The sequence below is a fragment of the Nilaparvata lugens genome, chromosome 1, assembly GCF_014356525.2.
Source record: "Nilaparvata lugens isolate BPH chromosome 1, ASM1435652v1, whole genome shotgun sequence".
NCBI lineage: Eukaryota > Metazoa > Arthropoda > Insecta > Hemiptera > Delphacidae > Nilaparvata > Nilaparvata lugens.
This window is the reverse complement of record NC_052504.1, coordinates 78019536-78033089: the sequence shown is the minus strand read 5'-3', so window position 1 is coordinate 78033089 and position 13554 is coordinate 78019536. Positions and strand designations below refer to the sequence as shown.

The 13554-nt window shown below is 35.0% G+C and overlaps 1 protein-coding gene across 1 annotated transcript; it reads left to right on the top strand.

Moving 5' to 3' along the window:
- The first annotated feature begins 432 nt into the window (after positions 1-432).
- On the top strand, positions 433-5237 carry LOC120355525 (putative uncharacterized protein DDB_G0293878). Its single transcript, XM_039443992.1, has 2 exons — positions 433-1603; positions 4474-5237. Exons 1-2 carry the CDS (start codon positions 631-633, stop codon positions 4758-4760), a joined length of 1260 nt encoding a protein of 419 aa, XP_039299926.1. The 5' UTR covers positions 433-630; the 3' UTR covers positions 4761-5237.
- The last annotated feature ends 8317 nt before the right edge of the window (positions 5238-13554 follow it).

Genomic DNA, 13554 nt, shown 5'->3' with positions numbered 1-13554 from the left:
TAATATTTCGAATTTATTTTAAAAGCTAGGAGTTTATTTTTAATGTGTAGGAGGAGAATTTCCAGTTCCTCAATGAATAACTTATTCAAAATGAAGATATTCTAAAATAATGGTAATGGTATTCTGGGTAGAAGAAGAACAATCCGAATTTTCAAATTGGAACAATTTCCAACAGTAATGGAATAATACCTACTTTGTGGAGCCCGCAATATTTTTATAATCAGTGAATATTGATATGGTTCATGCTTCCGATGATAGCGATACTGTAGTTTAGATAATGGTGCATCTTAATATATAAGTATTAAGCGTGGTTTAGATTTTGGAATGATGTTTCACAAACAAACGGTACATATAATATGACTGTGTCTGTAGGTTTAACATCTATAAAATGATTAATTCCGCTTGGAAGTCCATTTTTAAAATTGAGGAAATTATTTTTATCGAGTTGCGACATGCTACGTATTTAGAATAAGTTGATGTAACTGACAGTAGATAGTTCAGTACATTCACAAATTCCACAGTCGTAACAACAATAGATGTTTCACAGTATTATAAAAGTTCTAATATTGATCGAGGAAGAGGTTTGGATATAGTTTGAAATTGTTAAAGTTAAGTGGAATAGTTTTCAACATGCTTCTGGTGATGTATTTAACGTGCTTTTTGACAATCAATCGCTTGCTTATCCAGGCATCATCAATTATCACAAAGGATATGATAGTGAGTGCTGGTGGTCGCGGTTTTAGATTTGGCAGACATATGACTGAATACCATAACAATAACATATCAAATAATACTTCAAAAACTTCAGAGCAGTTGCCTGAGAAGAATTCTCTCAGGAACAGTCCAGTGAAGATCTTTCAACCAGTTTTTGTACATTCTAATGATACACGTGATCAACTACCTGATTATTTGTTGAGAAGCTATGAACCTAGCAGTAAAAAGAGTATTAGAAATAGGAAGGCAGAATTCATTACAAGATTACGTCCTGTCAAGAATGATTCGAATGGTTTTGAAAAATATACTAATAGTAGTGAAGAATTAGATGGGAACCCTAGAGGTGTTGGAAAAAGTTATAGTACATCTTTAAGAGACAGTGTTAACAACTCGCAGTCTAATGACTCCTCCTCATCAGTTAAAAATAATTCTTCATGTAGTCGGATCAAGTGTGAGAATATTTCAGATGTAAGCAACGATTACAAATCCAATAATGCAATTAAAAAAGACACTGTAAACGATTTTGAGCTTAACTCCAATTTGGATACTCTTTCCCAGTTATCAAAGAATCATCCATTAATTGGAGTTGATTTGAAGCCCATTGAAAATAATAACTTTGAATCATTACAAGAACGGTTGATGAATATGAATGTTCCTAATTTACATAATTTGCAAAATGAGAATTCAAATATAATTGAGCTTCTCTATAACTTCATCAGTTATCTTAACAGAATTGAATCCTTTAAAATGACGGATGAGGGAGTTTTTAGTTTTCATGATCAGAAAATTGGATGTGCTCATAATGACGAAAAGTTTCATTCTTCATCTGTGGTGAAAGGCCCTTGTGGTGCTCAGCAAGGATCAAATATTGATACAGTACAACCTACAGGTAGGTAACTTACATTTGAATCTGAACTGAACAATATATCAGACACTAGTATGACAATATACCAGACACTAGCATACACCGGTAATACCGGTATACTACTAGACACTAGAAAATCTATTCTCTTCTAGAACATCACTACATAGTGATACAGAAAGTGTCTCTCAGAAAGTATAAATCTCAAGATTTTACTTAAACAGTTACAGTTTATACTATCAAAAATTTGTTTAAGAAATAAAGATTTGGGAGCTATTTTAATTTCTTTCTCAAAGGCAGAAATGCCAATATTTTGAAAGTATTATAATACTCTTTTTTAAAGGCAGAAAAAGCCTATATCTTGAGAGTTTATATATTTGAGATTATATAATATTCTATGTCATAGAAAGTTCATATTTGAAGATTCCACACGAACAGTTTATTATCTCAATTATTTTTAGAAATAAAGGGTTGTAAGCTATTGTAACTCCTTTTTTGAGAGGCATAGAGATACCTATATTTTGAGAATTTGAGAAAATGAGAGAAGATCATTTATAATATTATATTGATCTTATATTTTCAGTAAACCTTCCGTCCTCTAGATGGATAGAAAAACCTATATTTTGAGAATTTGAAAAATGAGAAAAGATCATTTATAATATTATATAGATCTTATATTTTCAGTAAACCTACCATCCTCTATTTTCTCCTCTTTTTGTACAAACTTTCCATTTATTAGATTTGGGATAAGAGTGATTAATCGACAATTTTTGATGAGGAAAAAATAATAATTTTGATTTTGCTACAAAAATCTGTTTGGTTTATCAAAAACATAATGAAACTTTGCAGCCCTCATATATTGAACAAGATGATTTAAACATTCACAGATATTTCGGAACTTTTCTGAATTATTCGATTTTAGCTCCTAAAGATCTTCTCAATCCCATCAAACTCTTTATTTTCCAAATATATTTTGGACAAAGTTCAATGGAATCTTAAGATATAAATTTTTTGTGGGACTGGATAAACGATGATTTATCAAAACTATCAAATTATTATTTATAATATTGATCCAATTACATGCCATGGAAGAGGATAAGGTGTGTCAGTGGATAAGGTGTGTAACAAACAGTTTCAAGGTGTGTCAATCCTTATCAAATTAGAATTTCAGAAACACTCCGGTGAAGCTTCCTCTGGCTAGGGAGTCTATCCTGAATTCCTCAGTTTTTAGTGCCGTCATAAAGTAGAGTGGCAACAATTTTCTTGAACGACGAGAGAAATTTGAATAATTCATTCCTACAACCAAAGCTATAAGATAAGAAAAAGTAACCAATTATTCACACTCTTCACTTGTAAAAATTCTTTCTCCCAGCAACAGATATCCATGGACGGAAACATTATTTTTTACAAATGGTATTTAGCTTTTCTCTCATATCACGGAGGATCAATAACAAATACTTTTTCATCTGCTAGTATTATTGGAATGCTTTCGATTTCACGAGCAGAGTGAAATGATAAAATTTGTTATTTTTTCCAATACTTTCGTTCAATTGTGGAAAATTGACTGTTGTAGATCCGGATCCGGTAGTAGACGCAATCATCTGTGACGATTTTCAGTGTTATGCAACGGAAACAACAGATTTTTAGTTCCATATCTTGACATTTCCTCCTTAGAGAGACCCTGCAGTTGTGGCGCTAATAAGGAAATATCGTTTTATATTTACCTCTGGAAAACTCAAATACTGCAATTTCTAATGGAAAGTTGAACATAATTTCAATTCTAGTTTGATTATTTTAAATATTTATTGTAATTTTTCCACGTTAGTTAAGATTGAGTAAATCACTAACAGATTTGGTTTTGAATGTAGAAATTCTAAACAAATTTTAAAATTTTCAATTTCATTTCAAATGTCCTTATCCTGAAATCTTGAACCTTATCCTCCCATCTTATCTCCATATATGATATTCTACAAGGAGGTTAATGTAAATTAAATATCGTATGGGAATTTCGATTGTTTCTATAATATTCTGTGGTAAATAAAGGCGCAATTTACAACAATATTAGAATACTTTCACACACGATAATAATATTATGATAAATAAAAAACTTAATAAGAAAGTTATGAAAAACGTTTATTATGAATATTTCCTTATGAGCTATGAACAAATTAATCAGAACCATATCATTGAAATAATGATGAAACAAGTCTCTTTAAAATAAGTATGTAGGCTAAAATTTTTCACACCTATAGAGTATTTGTATCATATCTAATACCTATATTATATCTAATACCTAATCATGAGTTATAAATCTTCAGTAGACCTTTAAATATTGGAAAATTATGAAAGAATACCGGCTTTTCTTGTCTCCAATTTTATTAGGAATATTGATTTGCAGGGAAATTAATTTTAAAGTTCCAACTTTGTACTCACAATAAGACACGCGATAGCTTCTTCAATAATGCAGGAACAAACATGGAATGGAGATGAGAATAAAAACTGATGCATGCTAGCAAATTGAATGGTGTATCATAGAACAATATTAGAAGACTTTTCCTCTAGAGTTAGTTGAGAATCTTGTGATACAAGGACAATTCATGGCCTTGTTTCCATGTCAACTTTTCATTGGAGCGTGTGTGATTTTTACCATGCATTACTTCAATAGAGATGTACCTTCACTAATACGGTTAGCTGAGAATAGAATTGGAAGCAGATTATAGGTTGAACGAGCATCGCTGGCTTCAATTTTGTGTTTAGTAGGTAGTGGTCTCTTCCCATACTCTGGCTAGTTAGAAGTTAGAACAGGACATTGCCTGACGACGCTCAATTACGGTAGGTTTCTTCTAGTCGGCCTTAGGGGCGTCTTAATGATTGCACTTTCTTTTCCATTGTTGCAGGAGACAGCAGAAGCAGGCGAATTGTCGGACGGAAACCGTTGCTGCAGCAAGCGACTGCCAACGAGCTGCTTCTGAAATTGAAGTTGCTTCTGATGCTACCAGCAACTGCGCTGACCAGTCTATTGGCCCTCGCGCTGCTAACGTCGGGCAGTGCTCTCTCTCTCTCCAGCCTAGCTCTCTCCTTGTTGCTCTCACTGGCCGCCGGACACCGCGAAATAACGCAGCGGCCTCACGCGACCAGCCGCGTCCAGCCTGAACCTGAGCAGTATGCGTTTTATATGCGTTAGTAACATGCCATGGAATCGATCATCGTTATTGCAAAACGATGAAAGTGAAAAGAACCATGAAACTCATTGAACACTTCTTGGAGACGATTTCTCAGACTTTTGTAGAACTTAATAATACAAAAAGATTGAATTTCCCTCCCCCCTGAGTTTAACCCAGTTCTGTGCAACTCTCCTGAAAGAGAATCAGAAATGCACTTTTCCTTCAAAGGGAAAAGTGATACATTTATTGAAATGAGTTCAAACTCATTGAACACTTTTTGGAGACGATTTCTCAGATGTTTTGTAGAACTTAATAACACAAAAAATTTAGTTTCCCCCTGAGTTTAACCAAGTTCAGTGCAACTCTCCTGATAGAAAATCAGAAATGCACTTTTCCTTTACAGGGAAAAGTGATACATTTATAATTATTTTTTAACGAAAATCCTAAATAAATGCTGCAAATCACCCCGAAGACTTCTGCAACTGCAAACATTGACAACAGGGCTAACAGCTAGATGGAAATTTGATGAGAACTACTATCCAAAAATTAAAATGAAAATAAATGCATTCTCCATTTAATTCCATCTGATACATTTATTGAAATGGAATAAAAATCCTCAATCTTTAAAATTAGTCGAAACTGTTGTGTGTGAGTGAATTGATAGAATATAAAAAATGGTACTCGAGGATTTTTGTCATATTTCGAGATTCAGATAATATAAAAACAATATAAATCTTTGCTTAATTGTCCATGTATTTCTAATATTGCTCACCTTTAAGGAAGGAACTGTTGATAGCAACGTAATGTAATCTGGAGAAACTCTAGTTTCTATGTTACTTGCTAGTCGCACTGATATCACCTCACTATGAATAACACATTCAACTTTTCATGTTTGTGTTGCGTTGCTGTCACTGGGCGTGGGCTGCTCTCTGTATAAACGTAGCCAAGTTTATAATTCGCAGAGAGAGTATAATGACTTTTTTATTTGTTGACGTGGCGAAGTTTGGACAGTAATGTCCACTCTATCACTCAACCACGAGATTTAATACAGAGCGAGTGAATACAGAGAGTTGGTACGGAAAATGTCTTAATATAAAGACCTATAGGCCTACACACGTTGTTTCTTATTCCTTAGTGAGGATGTTGAGTTGAGTTGACATATTGTTCCAGTCTTAAGAAATACTGTATACTTTGTATGTAAAGGATTAAAATAACTCTTCTATAAAGAGAACAATATGTGTTATTGTACTATCTTTTTACTACTTATCATATAGAATAAGAGCCTCTAATGAACTCTGTAACATGAAATTACAATTCAAATTCATCATGCCAATTTCTTCATCGCATTGGCCTTATGTTGGATTGCTTCAAGCTTAGATTGTTTTTATTATAAAATGTGAATTGGAATAACTCTCTAGACAGAACATCCTAGGCAGTATATAGGAAGTCCTGCTTCAGACAGTAAAAATCGGTTCATAAGTGCCAAGATTTGAAATTAAATCTTGTTATTGATAATGTTTTTAATTGGTGTACATCGATTTGTTGTATCATACAAAAGAAGTAACATACATTTTTTCATCGAGCATTGCAATTAATATTAGTCCAGTTACCCAGTTCCATTGATCTGAATCTGAAATACTGTACATTTCAATCAGCATGGATGAATCAGAGAGGTCCATGAACATCATAGTGATAGTCAATGCTTCTGAATTCCATTCTGAATGGTAGCCGATAAGTCCTCGCAAATTCTTTTGTTATCGATTTCACTGGACACTTATTGTTGAGGGATGGACATAGTATGAAATTGAATTATCGACTGGATACGCCTTTCAGTTGGAAACTATCTAATATTGTTGATGTGTGGGAACTCCTAGTGCAGAATCATTCTTATTTCGTCATGTTTACAACTCTGTCTCGTGATTATGATCACGCTAGTTATCATCGGGAATGTGGTGTATTGATGACGAATAGTAAACTGAAATAGCATAGAGAAATGGGCCTTGGATGGAAGGCTACAGATTCTGTAATAATTCAATTGCCCAATAATAAAATAATAATATCGAGTGACCTGGCTGGCTCAGGTCTGGTGTCAGTTTTCAGGTCGCACTTTGTCAATTTCAGGGCTTCTGACATGGCCTAACGACTGTTTCCAGGCAGCCGGGACCGACGACTTAATGTTTACATCGAAAACACGGGAGTGGCCCGAGAAAAATATTTTGCCCAGGCCGGGATTTGAACCCAGTATTGTTATGGAATGAATGATTCAAGAAACTGGACTTAAACTATGATGAAAACTTTTACTATAGTGAGGTCCACGTTATAATGGCATTGTTTGCTTAGCAATGGTATTGCTATCCTTCCTTGTCTATCATTCAACAAAGCGAATAGCGCTATCTCATTCTCGCTTTGCTCTGTTGCCAGATCGTCTTTTAACAAGGTAGAATTAATAATTAATTAACAAAATATTTCATCATAATTATCAAAATTCATTATGAATTTATTGAAGAATATAATTTCTTGCTTACTAAAATATATTTATTATTTTAATCGAGAATGAACAGTTAATATTACATCAATAAACCTGTATCAGATACCGTCTATAGAAGGCATTGACATGACAGAGGATCGGCAACATTGTTCTCCTATCTTTCTTCACTGTCATTATAACGTAGACCTCACTATACAATATAAAATCGTCCTAATCAAAATAATCATCTTTAGTAGTTTCTTCGCTCACAGTGTTGTATTATAGAAGTGAGTATGATTATCAAAAATTATTACTGTTTCAATAATTGAAAAATTGTATGATCCCGAAGATTTTTCACATACTATGGTCCATGGTAGAAGTTGTAATACATTACTCATTTAAAGAAAATAGAGAGAGAGAGAGAAATACGAAATAGAAACCTCTCGTCGTATATATTGGAAAAGTAGATAGTCAAAGTCACATTTAATCTCTCAGTTGAAATTTGTGATGCGCTCTTTTTATTACTTCGGTTAAAAGGATGATTGCTGCTTTAATCATTTACATCCATGAAAAACTTAATTCAGTTGGTTCGGAACTCATCTAAAACAGTGGGTCAAATTTTTGTTTTCATAATTTATCCCATAAGAGAGAATAATACAATAACCGTATTTTGAAAAATTTCCAATTAAATTCAGATTTTATTAATTAGAAAAAACAGTACGTATAAAATAACCAAGTTCCATTATTTTGCTTTGTGGAGATGAATCTTGTTATATCTATATTTAATGCTTCGAGACGAAAAAAATTAACTGTGTCACGGTAGCTTATTTTTAATAAAAGACGTAGCCCTCAGAAACGTGTTGCGATTTAGGTCTTGATTTGACAAAACTATGTGTGACCTAAAATCCTCATCCCATTTTATAAGCTCAAAGCATCAAGTTTTCTCTGAAAATTTCCTCTTCATTTCAGATTTTAATTCTAGAACTTGAGATCTTCTATCAAGCAACTCTTTTCACCAGCTGCCATCAGCTAAAAAGGAACCGTTCCAGCATCATTACATGTATATGAATAAGATGAATACCATATGGTGGTTTGTCTGGTTTTACATTTTTATCGAAGCTTAAAAATCTTCTTCATATCTCCTTCAAGGTAGTACGGCACCTTATTATTGTAGCAGACGTGTTCAATTTGACTGTTTGTTCACTCTATAGCAGCTGTTCTACTGATCTACAGATCTATCTTCTTTCACATGTATCCCAGTTATTTTTGTAGAAATGAGAAAGTATTTATATAGCACTGTATTTCCCCTTATATGATCAAATTCAAAAAAAAATATAAGGTTGATGACATATTTTTAATGAATTTCATCAACTAGAGGATTTTGTTTTGTATGGATTTTGTCTATGATTGTGTGACATGGTCTACGTATTCTAGAAATTTTTATGACCAATAAAATACTTTTTATTATTATTTATTTAGCACTGAAATCTCTATTTTTATTCAACCTCAACATAGCCCTTTCTCCCCTTTGCAGGCGCCCATAATTAGTATGAGAATCTCTCTAGTTGATGGAAAAAATTCTCATAAACGTAGTCGCAATAAACAAGATACAGTGATTAGAATGATTTTCCAGAGCCATGATCCAATAATACAAAAATCGTGAATGTAGCTGTTACTGTCTTTCCCTTTTCCAATATTTAATAAGAATAGGTGTAAACTATGACAGGAAGGAAGGTGTCCAACAGTCTTGACATTGACCTACAACTCCAAAGAAGTCGGTTTTCGGTTATCAGGAGTCAACTTCTGATAATCTAGTTGCCGATGTCAGTTGACCTACTAGCTTCGAAATTCTAATCTCTTGTCTACAAGTTTTTCGGACGGCGCTTGATTAATAAATATAAAGCAAAGCCGGACGATATGAACCAGTTGAGAGGAAGTTGTCTCTGACTTTTATGGCCACCATTCATCTTGATTTTGAGACCAAATTGGAAGAATTTCAGGAAAGTGGAGTTGTGTGAGAGCTTCCGGCATGTGGACTGCTCCAAACCATACAGAGAGTGATGATCGGATATGAGCTGAGCGAAAGTGACTGCAGGACAGAGATAGTGAACGTAGTCAACTCAGCAACTGATCAATAAATCTGTAGAATGGCAACTGTAACAAAACTATCACAGATAAAATAACGATGCATATAAAAAGATGTAGGTCACAAAACAATAACTCGTTATGAAAAAGTCTGAAATGACCGCTGCCAATTAAACGCATCTTTGGCTCTCGGCTCAACACCTCGTTCAAAGCAGATGAACAACTTAATTTTAATTATTACTTTCACATTTTAGCAGAATATTATCAATTAATACTTTTCACAGTAAATTCACTCTGAAATTGGTTAGTAAATTGAGGTAGCCCTTTGCCTGATCATCTTTGATTACCAATAGCTCAATTAAAAGTTCCGTTCCCTTGTTCCTGCTCAAGTGTAACATTGAATGCCCTGAATCTCATCAAGAATATCGATAGTTCAAATCTTATGGGAGATTTGCCTTCTCACTGTATAAAACTATGTGATATTCTAATATGATGAACTATGTGATTACTCATAGTGTATACTCATATACGCACATTATGTGATGAATTCATATCATATACATTTTTCGCCATTCTTAACAAAGTAATCATACATAGAAACAAAGATCATAACAAAGTCATTTGTTAAAATAACTTAGTCTTATATAATTGTAGGTAGGATTCAATTTCGTGGTTTCGTCGGTAAAAATGTTCTATTTGACACACCAATCACGTCAATTTACTCACCAGTACCTACTTGATTACAATCAAGGAATTTTGTCACTTCAAACTCTCAAATCTTTTATATTTATATATTTCCAAATGACTTGAGTACTGTAAAGACTTCAACGTTTGATAATACAGAAAAATTGCCAGTAAAAGTCATTGATATTTGATTGATGCTAATTTTTTATACAACTTGATTGGATGGACAGTTCTTGATTTCTTGAAATTGAGCTTCGACATAATCAACAGGTTTTCTGCCACAAAACCCGCAGATAAAATTTTGATTGACAAGCTGGTAAGATTTTTTTATTATTTCGAAAATAACTTAGGAAGAAACGTGGATGGTTGTAGGGTGACTTATTTATCGTGGTGAATGGGGAGTTGATTAGTTCTGAAAGTGGAAATCCGGAAATTCACAGCCCAAATATCGGCCTAATGAAAGTAAGTGGTGAGGAGCGCACATGAGGGGGGGTGGGGGCACCACTGGCACTGAGACACATTTTCATGCAATGCAGCACACCTCGCTAATTAACATCATCTCTCACCAATCTCTCTAATCTGCACTGCAATGAATGAGCGGAGCGCTCTCTCATGTGGGGGCATTACCGTCACTGTCGACCGTGGCCATCCAAATTGCCGTTTTTTCTGCACTGGTTGCTTACTAGGCCCAACTCGAAATCCCAGCATTTCACTCGTCGCTTAAATATTTAATCTAAAATAGCACAAACACACACACTCGCGCAACGTTTACTTTATGACCGTAACGTCGACAACTTGCCGTCCAGCCGTCCAGCCCCCAACTCCATTTTTTACTTTCTCCCTCGAAACAGTTTGTAATTAGTCTGTCAACTTTCGACTCTAAACGCTACCTTTCAAGAAGTCACCGAGACATTCTCCAAAAAAGTGAAATGTCATTCAATTATAACTGGATGAGCGATAATCAATAACATTTAAATCATTTTAATTAATATTCACTAAAATTTGGGCTGATGTAAAAGTTAATGCTTTTCTACAATCGAATTTTAGATCTAATGCTCTTCCTTATAATAGTAATTATTATAATTCGATTTTCCTATTGAAATAGATATCAGTGAGGTGGATGACAACTATATAATCAGTTATATTATATAAATCAGTGACTGATACAGTGAGTACTTTTACTAGAAATTGAAGTGTCTGATATTTAACTCACTCTTCGCCTCATACTTCTTTCTCACTCCATGCCTTCAAGATTCTTCCTGGAATGTTCTTACTATCCATTTTTTAAAAATAAAGACATACATTGAAGAAGATAGACAGATGAATGAGCTGATCCTGATATCGATTGATTATATGTGATGATATGAGTTGAGTCAGATCAATTATAGAAAGTTAATTATGGATAGTACAAAAAAAAATTCTAGTCAAGTCACCAGACCTAGCAAGCGAAAGAAGGAGGACCATAAGTCACATTGGAATAATAACATAAAATAAGAATTGAAAACTTATCTTTAAAGACATGGATATTCAAAGAAATGTTTCTCTAGTAATAGAAATGAGTCATTGGATTATATGAGTATACAGGGTCTGTATAATAAGTAACCAGACTGACCTCAGAAAATTTTTTATTGGAAAAATATGTAAAATTTTTCATTAGATATCTTCAATGTAGTCCCTATTGGAGTCGATAACACGCTGATATCGGGTTTTCAAATCCCTGAACGCTCCCTGGAAGTCGGCAACCTCTATGCTGTCTAGAGCCCTCGTCGTAGCACGTTAAGCGTTTTCCAGAGTCCCGAACCGCGTCCCCTTAAGTTGTCTCTTGATCTTGGGAACAAAAATAGGTCCGGTGGTGCCATATCCGGGCTGTAAGGAGGATGTGGCAACGTTACCCTCGACTGTTTAGCCAACTGCTCGGTGACAAGCAGGCAGGTGTGCGACGGAGCATTGTCGTGATGGAGGATCCACGAATCAGCAATCCCCGGACGGAATCGATGAACCTGGGCTGTTAGTCGACGGAGCACCTCTCTGTAGTTCTGGCCGTTCACAAAGAGTTTGTGCCACCCGGCCAAACTGTAAACGACCAGTACTACTGAGAGGTGCTCCATCTACTAACCGCCAAGGTTCATCGAGTCCGTCCAGGGATTGCTGATTCGTGGATCCTCCTTCACGACAATGGTCCGTCGCACACCTGCCTGCTCGTCACCGAGCAATTGGCTTAGTTGCCACATCCTCCTTACAGCCCGTAATTTCTCACGTTGCCACATCCTCCTTACAACCCGGATATGGCACCACCGGACTCATTTTTGTTCCCAAGATCAAGAGACAACTTAAGGGGAGGCGGTTGGGGACTCTGGAAAACGTTTAACGTGCTACGACGAGGGCTCTAGACAGCATAGAGGTTGCCGACTTCCAGGGAGCGTTCAGGGATTTGAAAACCCGATATTAGCATGTTATCGAATCCAATAGGGACTACATTGAAGATATTTAATGAAAAATTGTACATATTTTTCCAATAAAAAATTTCCTGATGTCAGTCCGGTTACTTATTATACAGATCCTGTATTTCACCATACATCATTTAGCGGATGCTTTTCTTGATTTGGCTGTTTCAATCATGAAAAATATTACAAATAATAAGGGAATCTACAATTATTACTTTACCAGTATCATTCCATTCAATGAAAGCCATTCTTTCATTTCTGAACCGGAACGTATTGGACATTTTTTCCATGATTCGGAAGGGAGGTTGGAGTTGAATATGTAGAGTCGTGCTCAATAAATCTTCAAGTACGTTTAGGTTTTTATTAAAGTTAAAGTTTGAGTGATTACAATTATTAAGTTATTGACTTTGTTGACCCTGTGACTAGGATTTCACAATTTAACGGGTAGGCCGAGCCTATGGGCGCAAGCTCTCAGGGGGCGCACAGCTAAGAGAAAAAAATAAAAATATCTGGAAATAGAAATAAATACCCCTTACTTGACATTACTTTTTGAATTAAATTGAATGGTAGAATCATAGTAAAAGGAATTCTGATTTTCAATTGAAAACGAAGTTTATTGGAACAATATTTTTTTTTTGGTAAATATGGACTATTTTCTCCATATTGCATTAACTTCGCTCAAACATTGATCTCAAACACGGGATACTGTGATTAAGTTGCATCGAAGAGTGGTATTTGATCAATAAACATGACATGACCTAAGTAATATATTATATATATTTCTTTTTAATGAGGTTGATGCCCACATAAGCTCAAGGGTTGTGCGTGGGTAATGCAGCGGATGATAATGAGAGATAGGTGAGTTTTGGGTGAGTTCCGAACCTCCTAGAAGTAATTTTGCAAGTCATGAATCATATTCAGAGGAGTTGGCTCAAGCGGCCATCCTTTCAACGGGAGAAGCAGGCGCATGATTGTTTACTTAAACAACAGGTAGCATATCAGCGCGACCACTGAGTCAAGCCAACCGCTTCCCTATTGCTCAATGAACGAGCGTTCTTAAGAAAATACTAGAACTAGCCAAGAGGGCGAATATATTATTGGGCCTAGGGATGCCAGAACGGGGTCGTTCAGTCA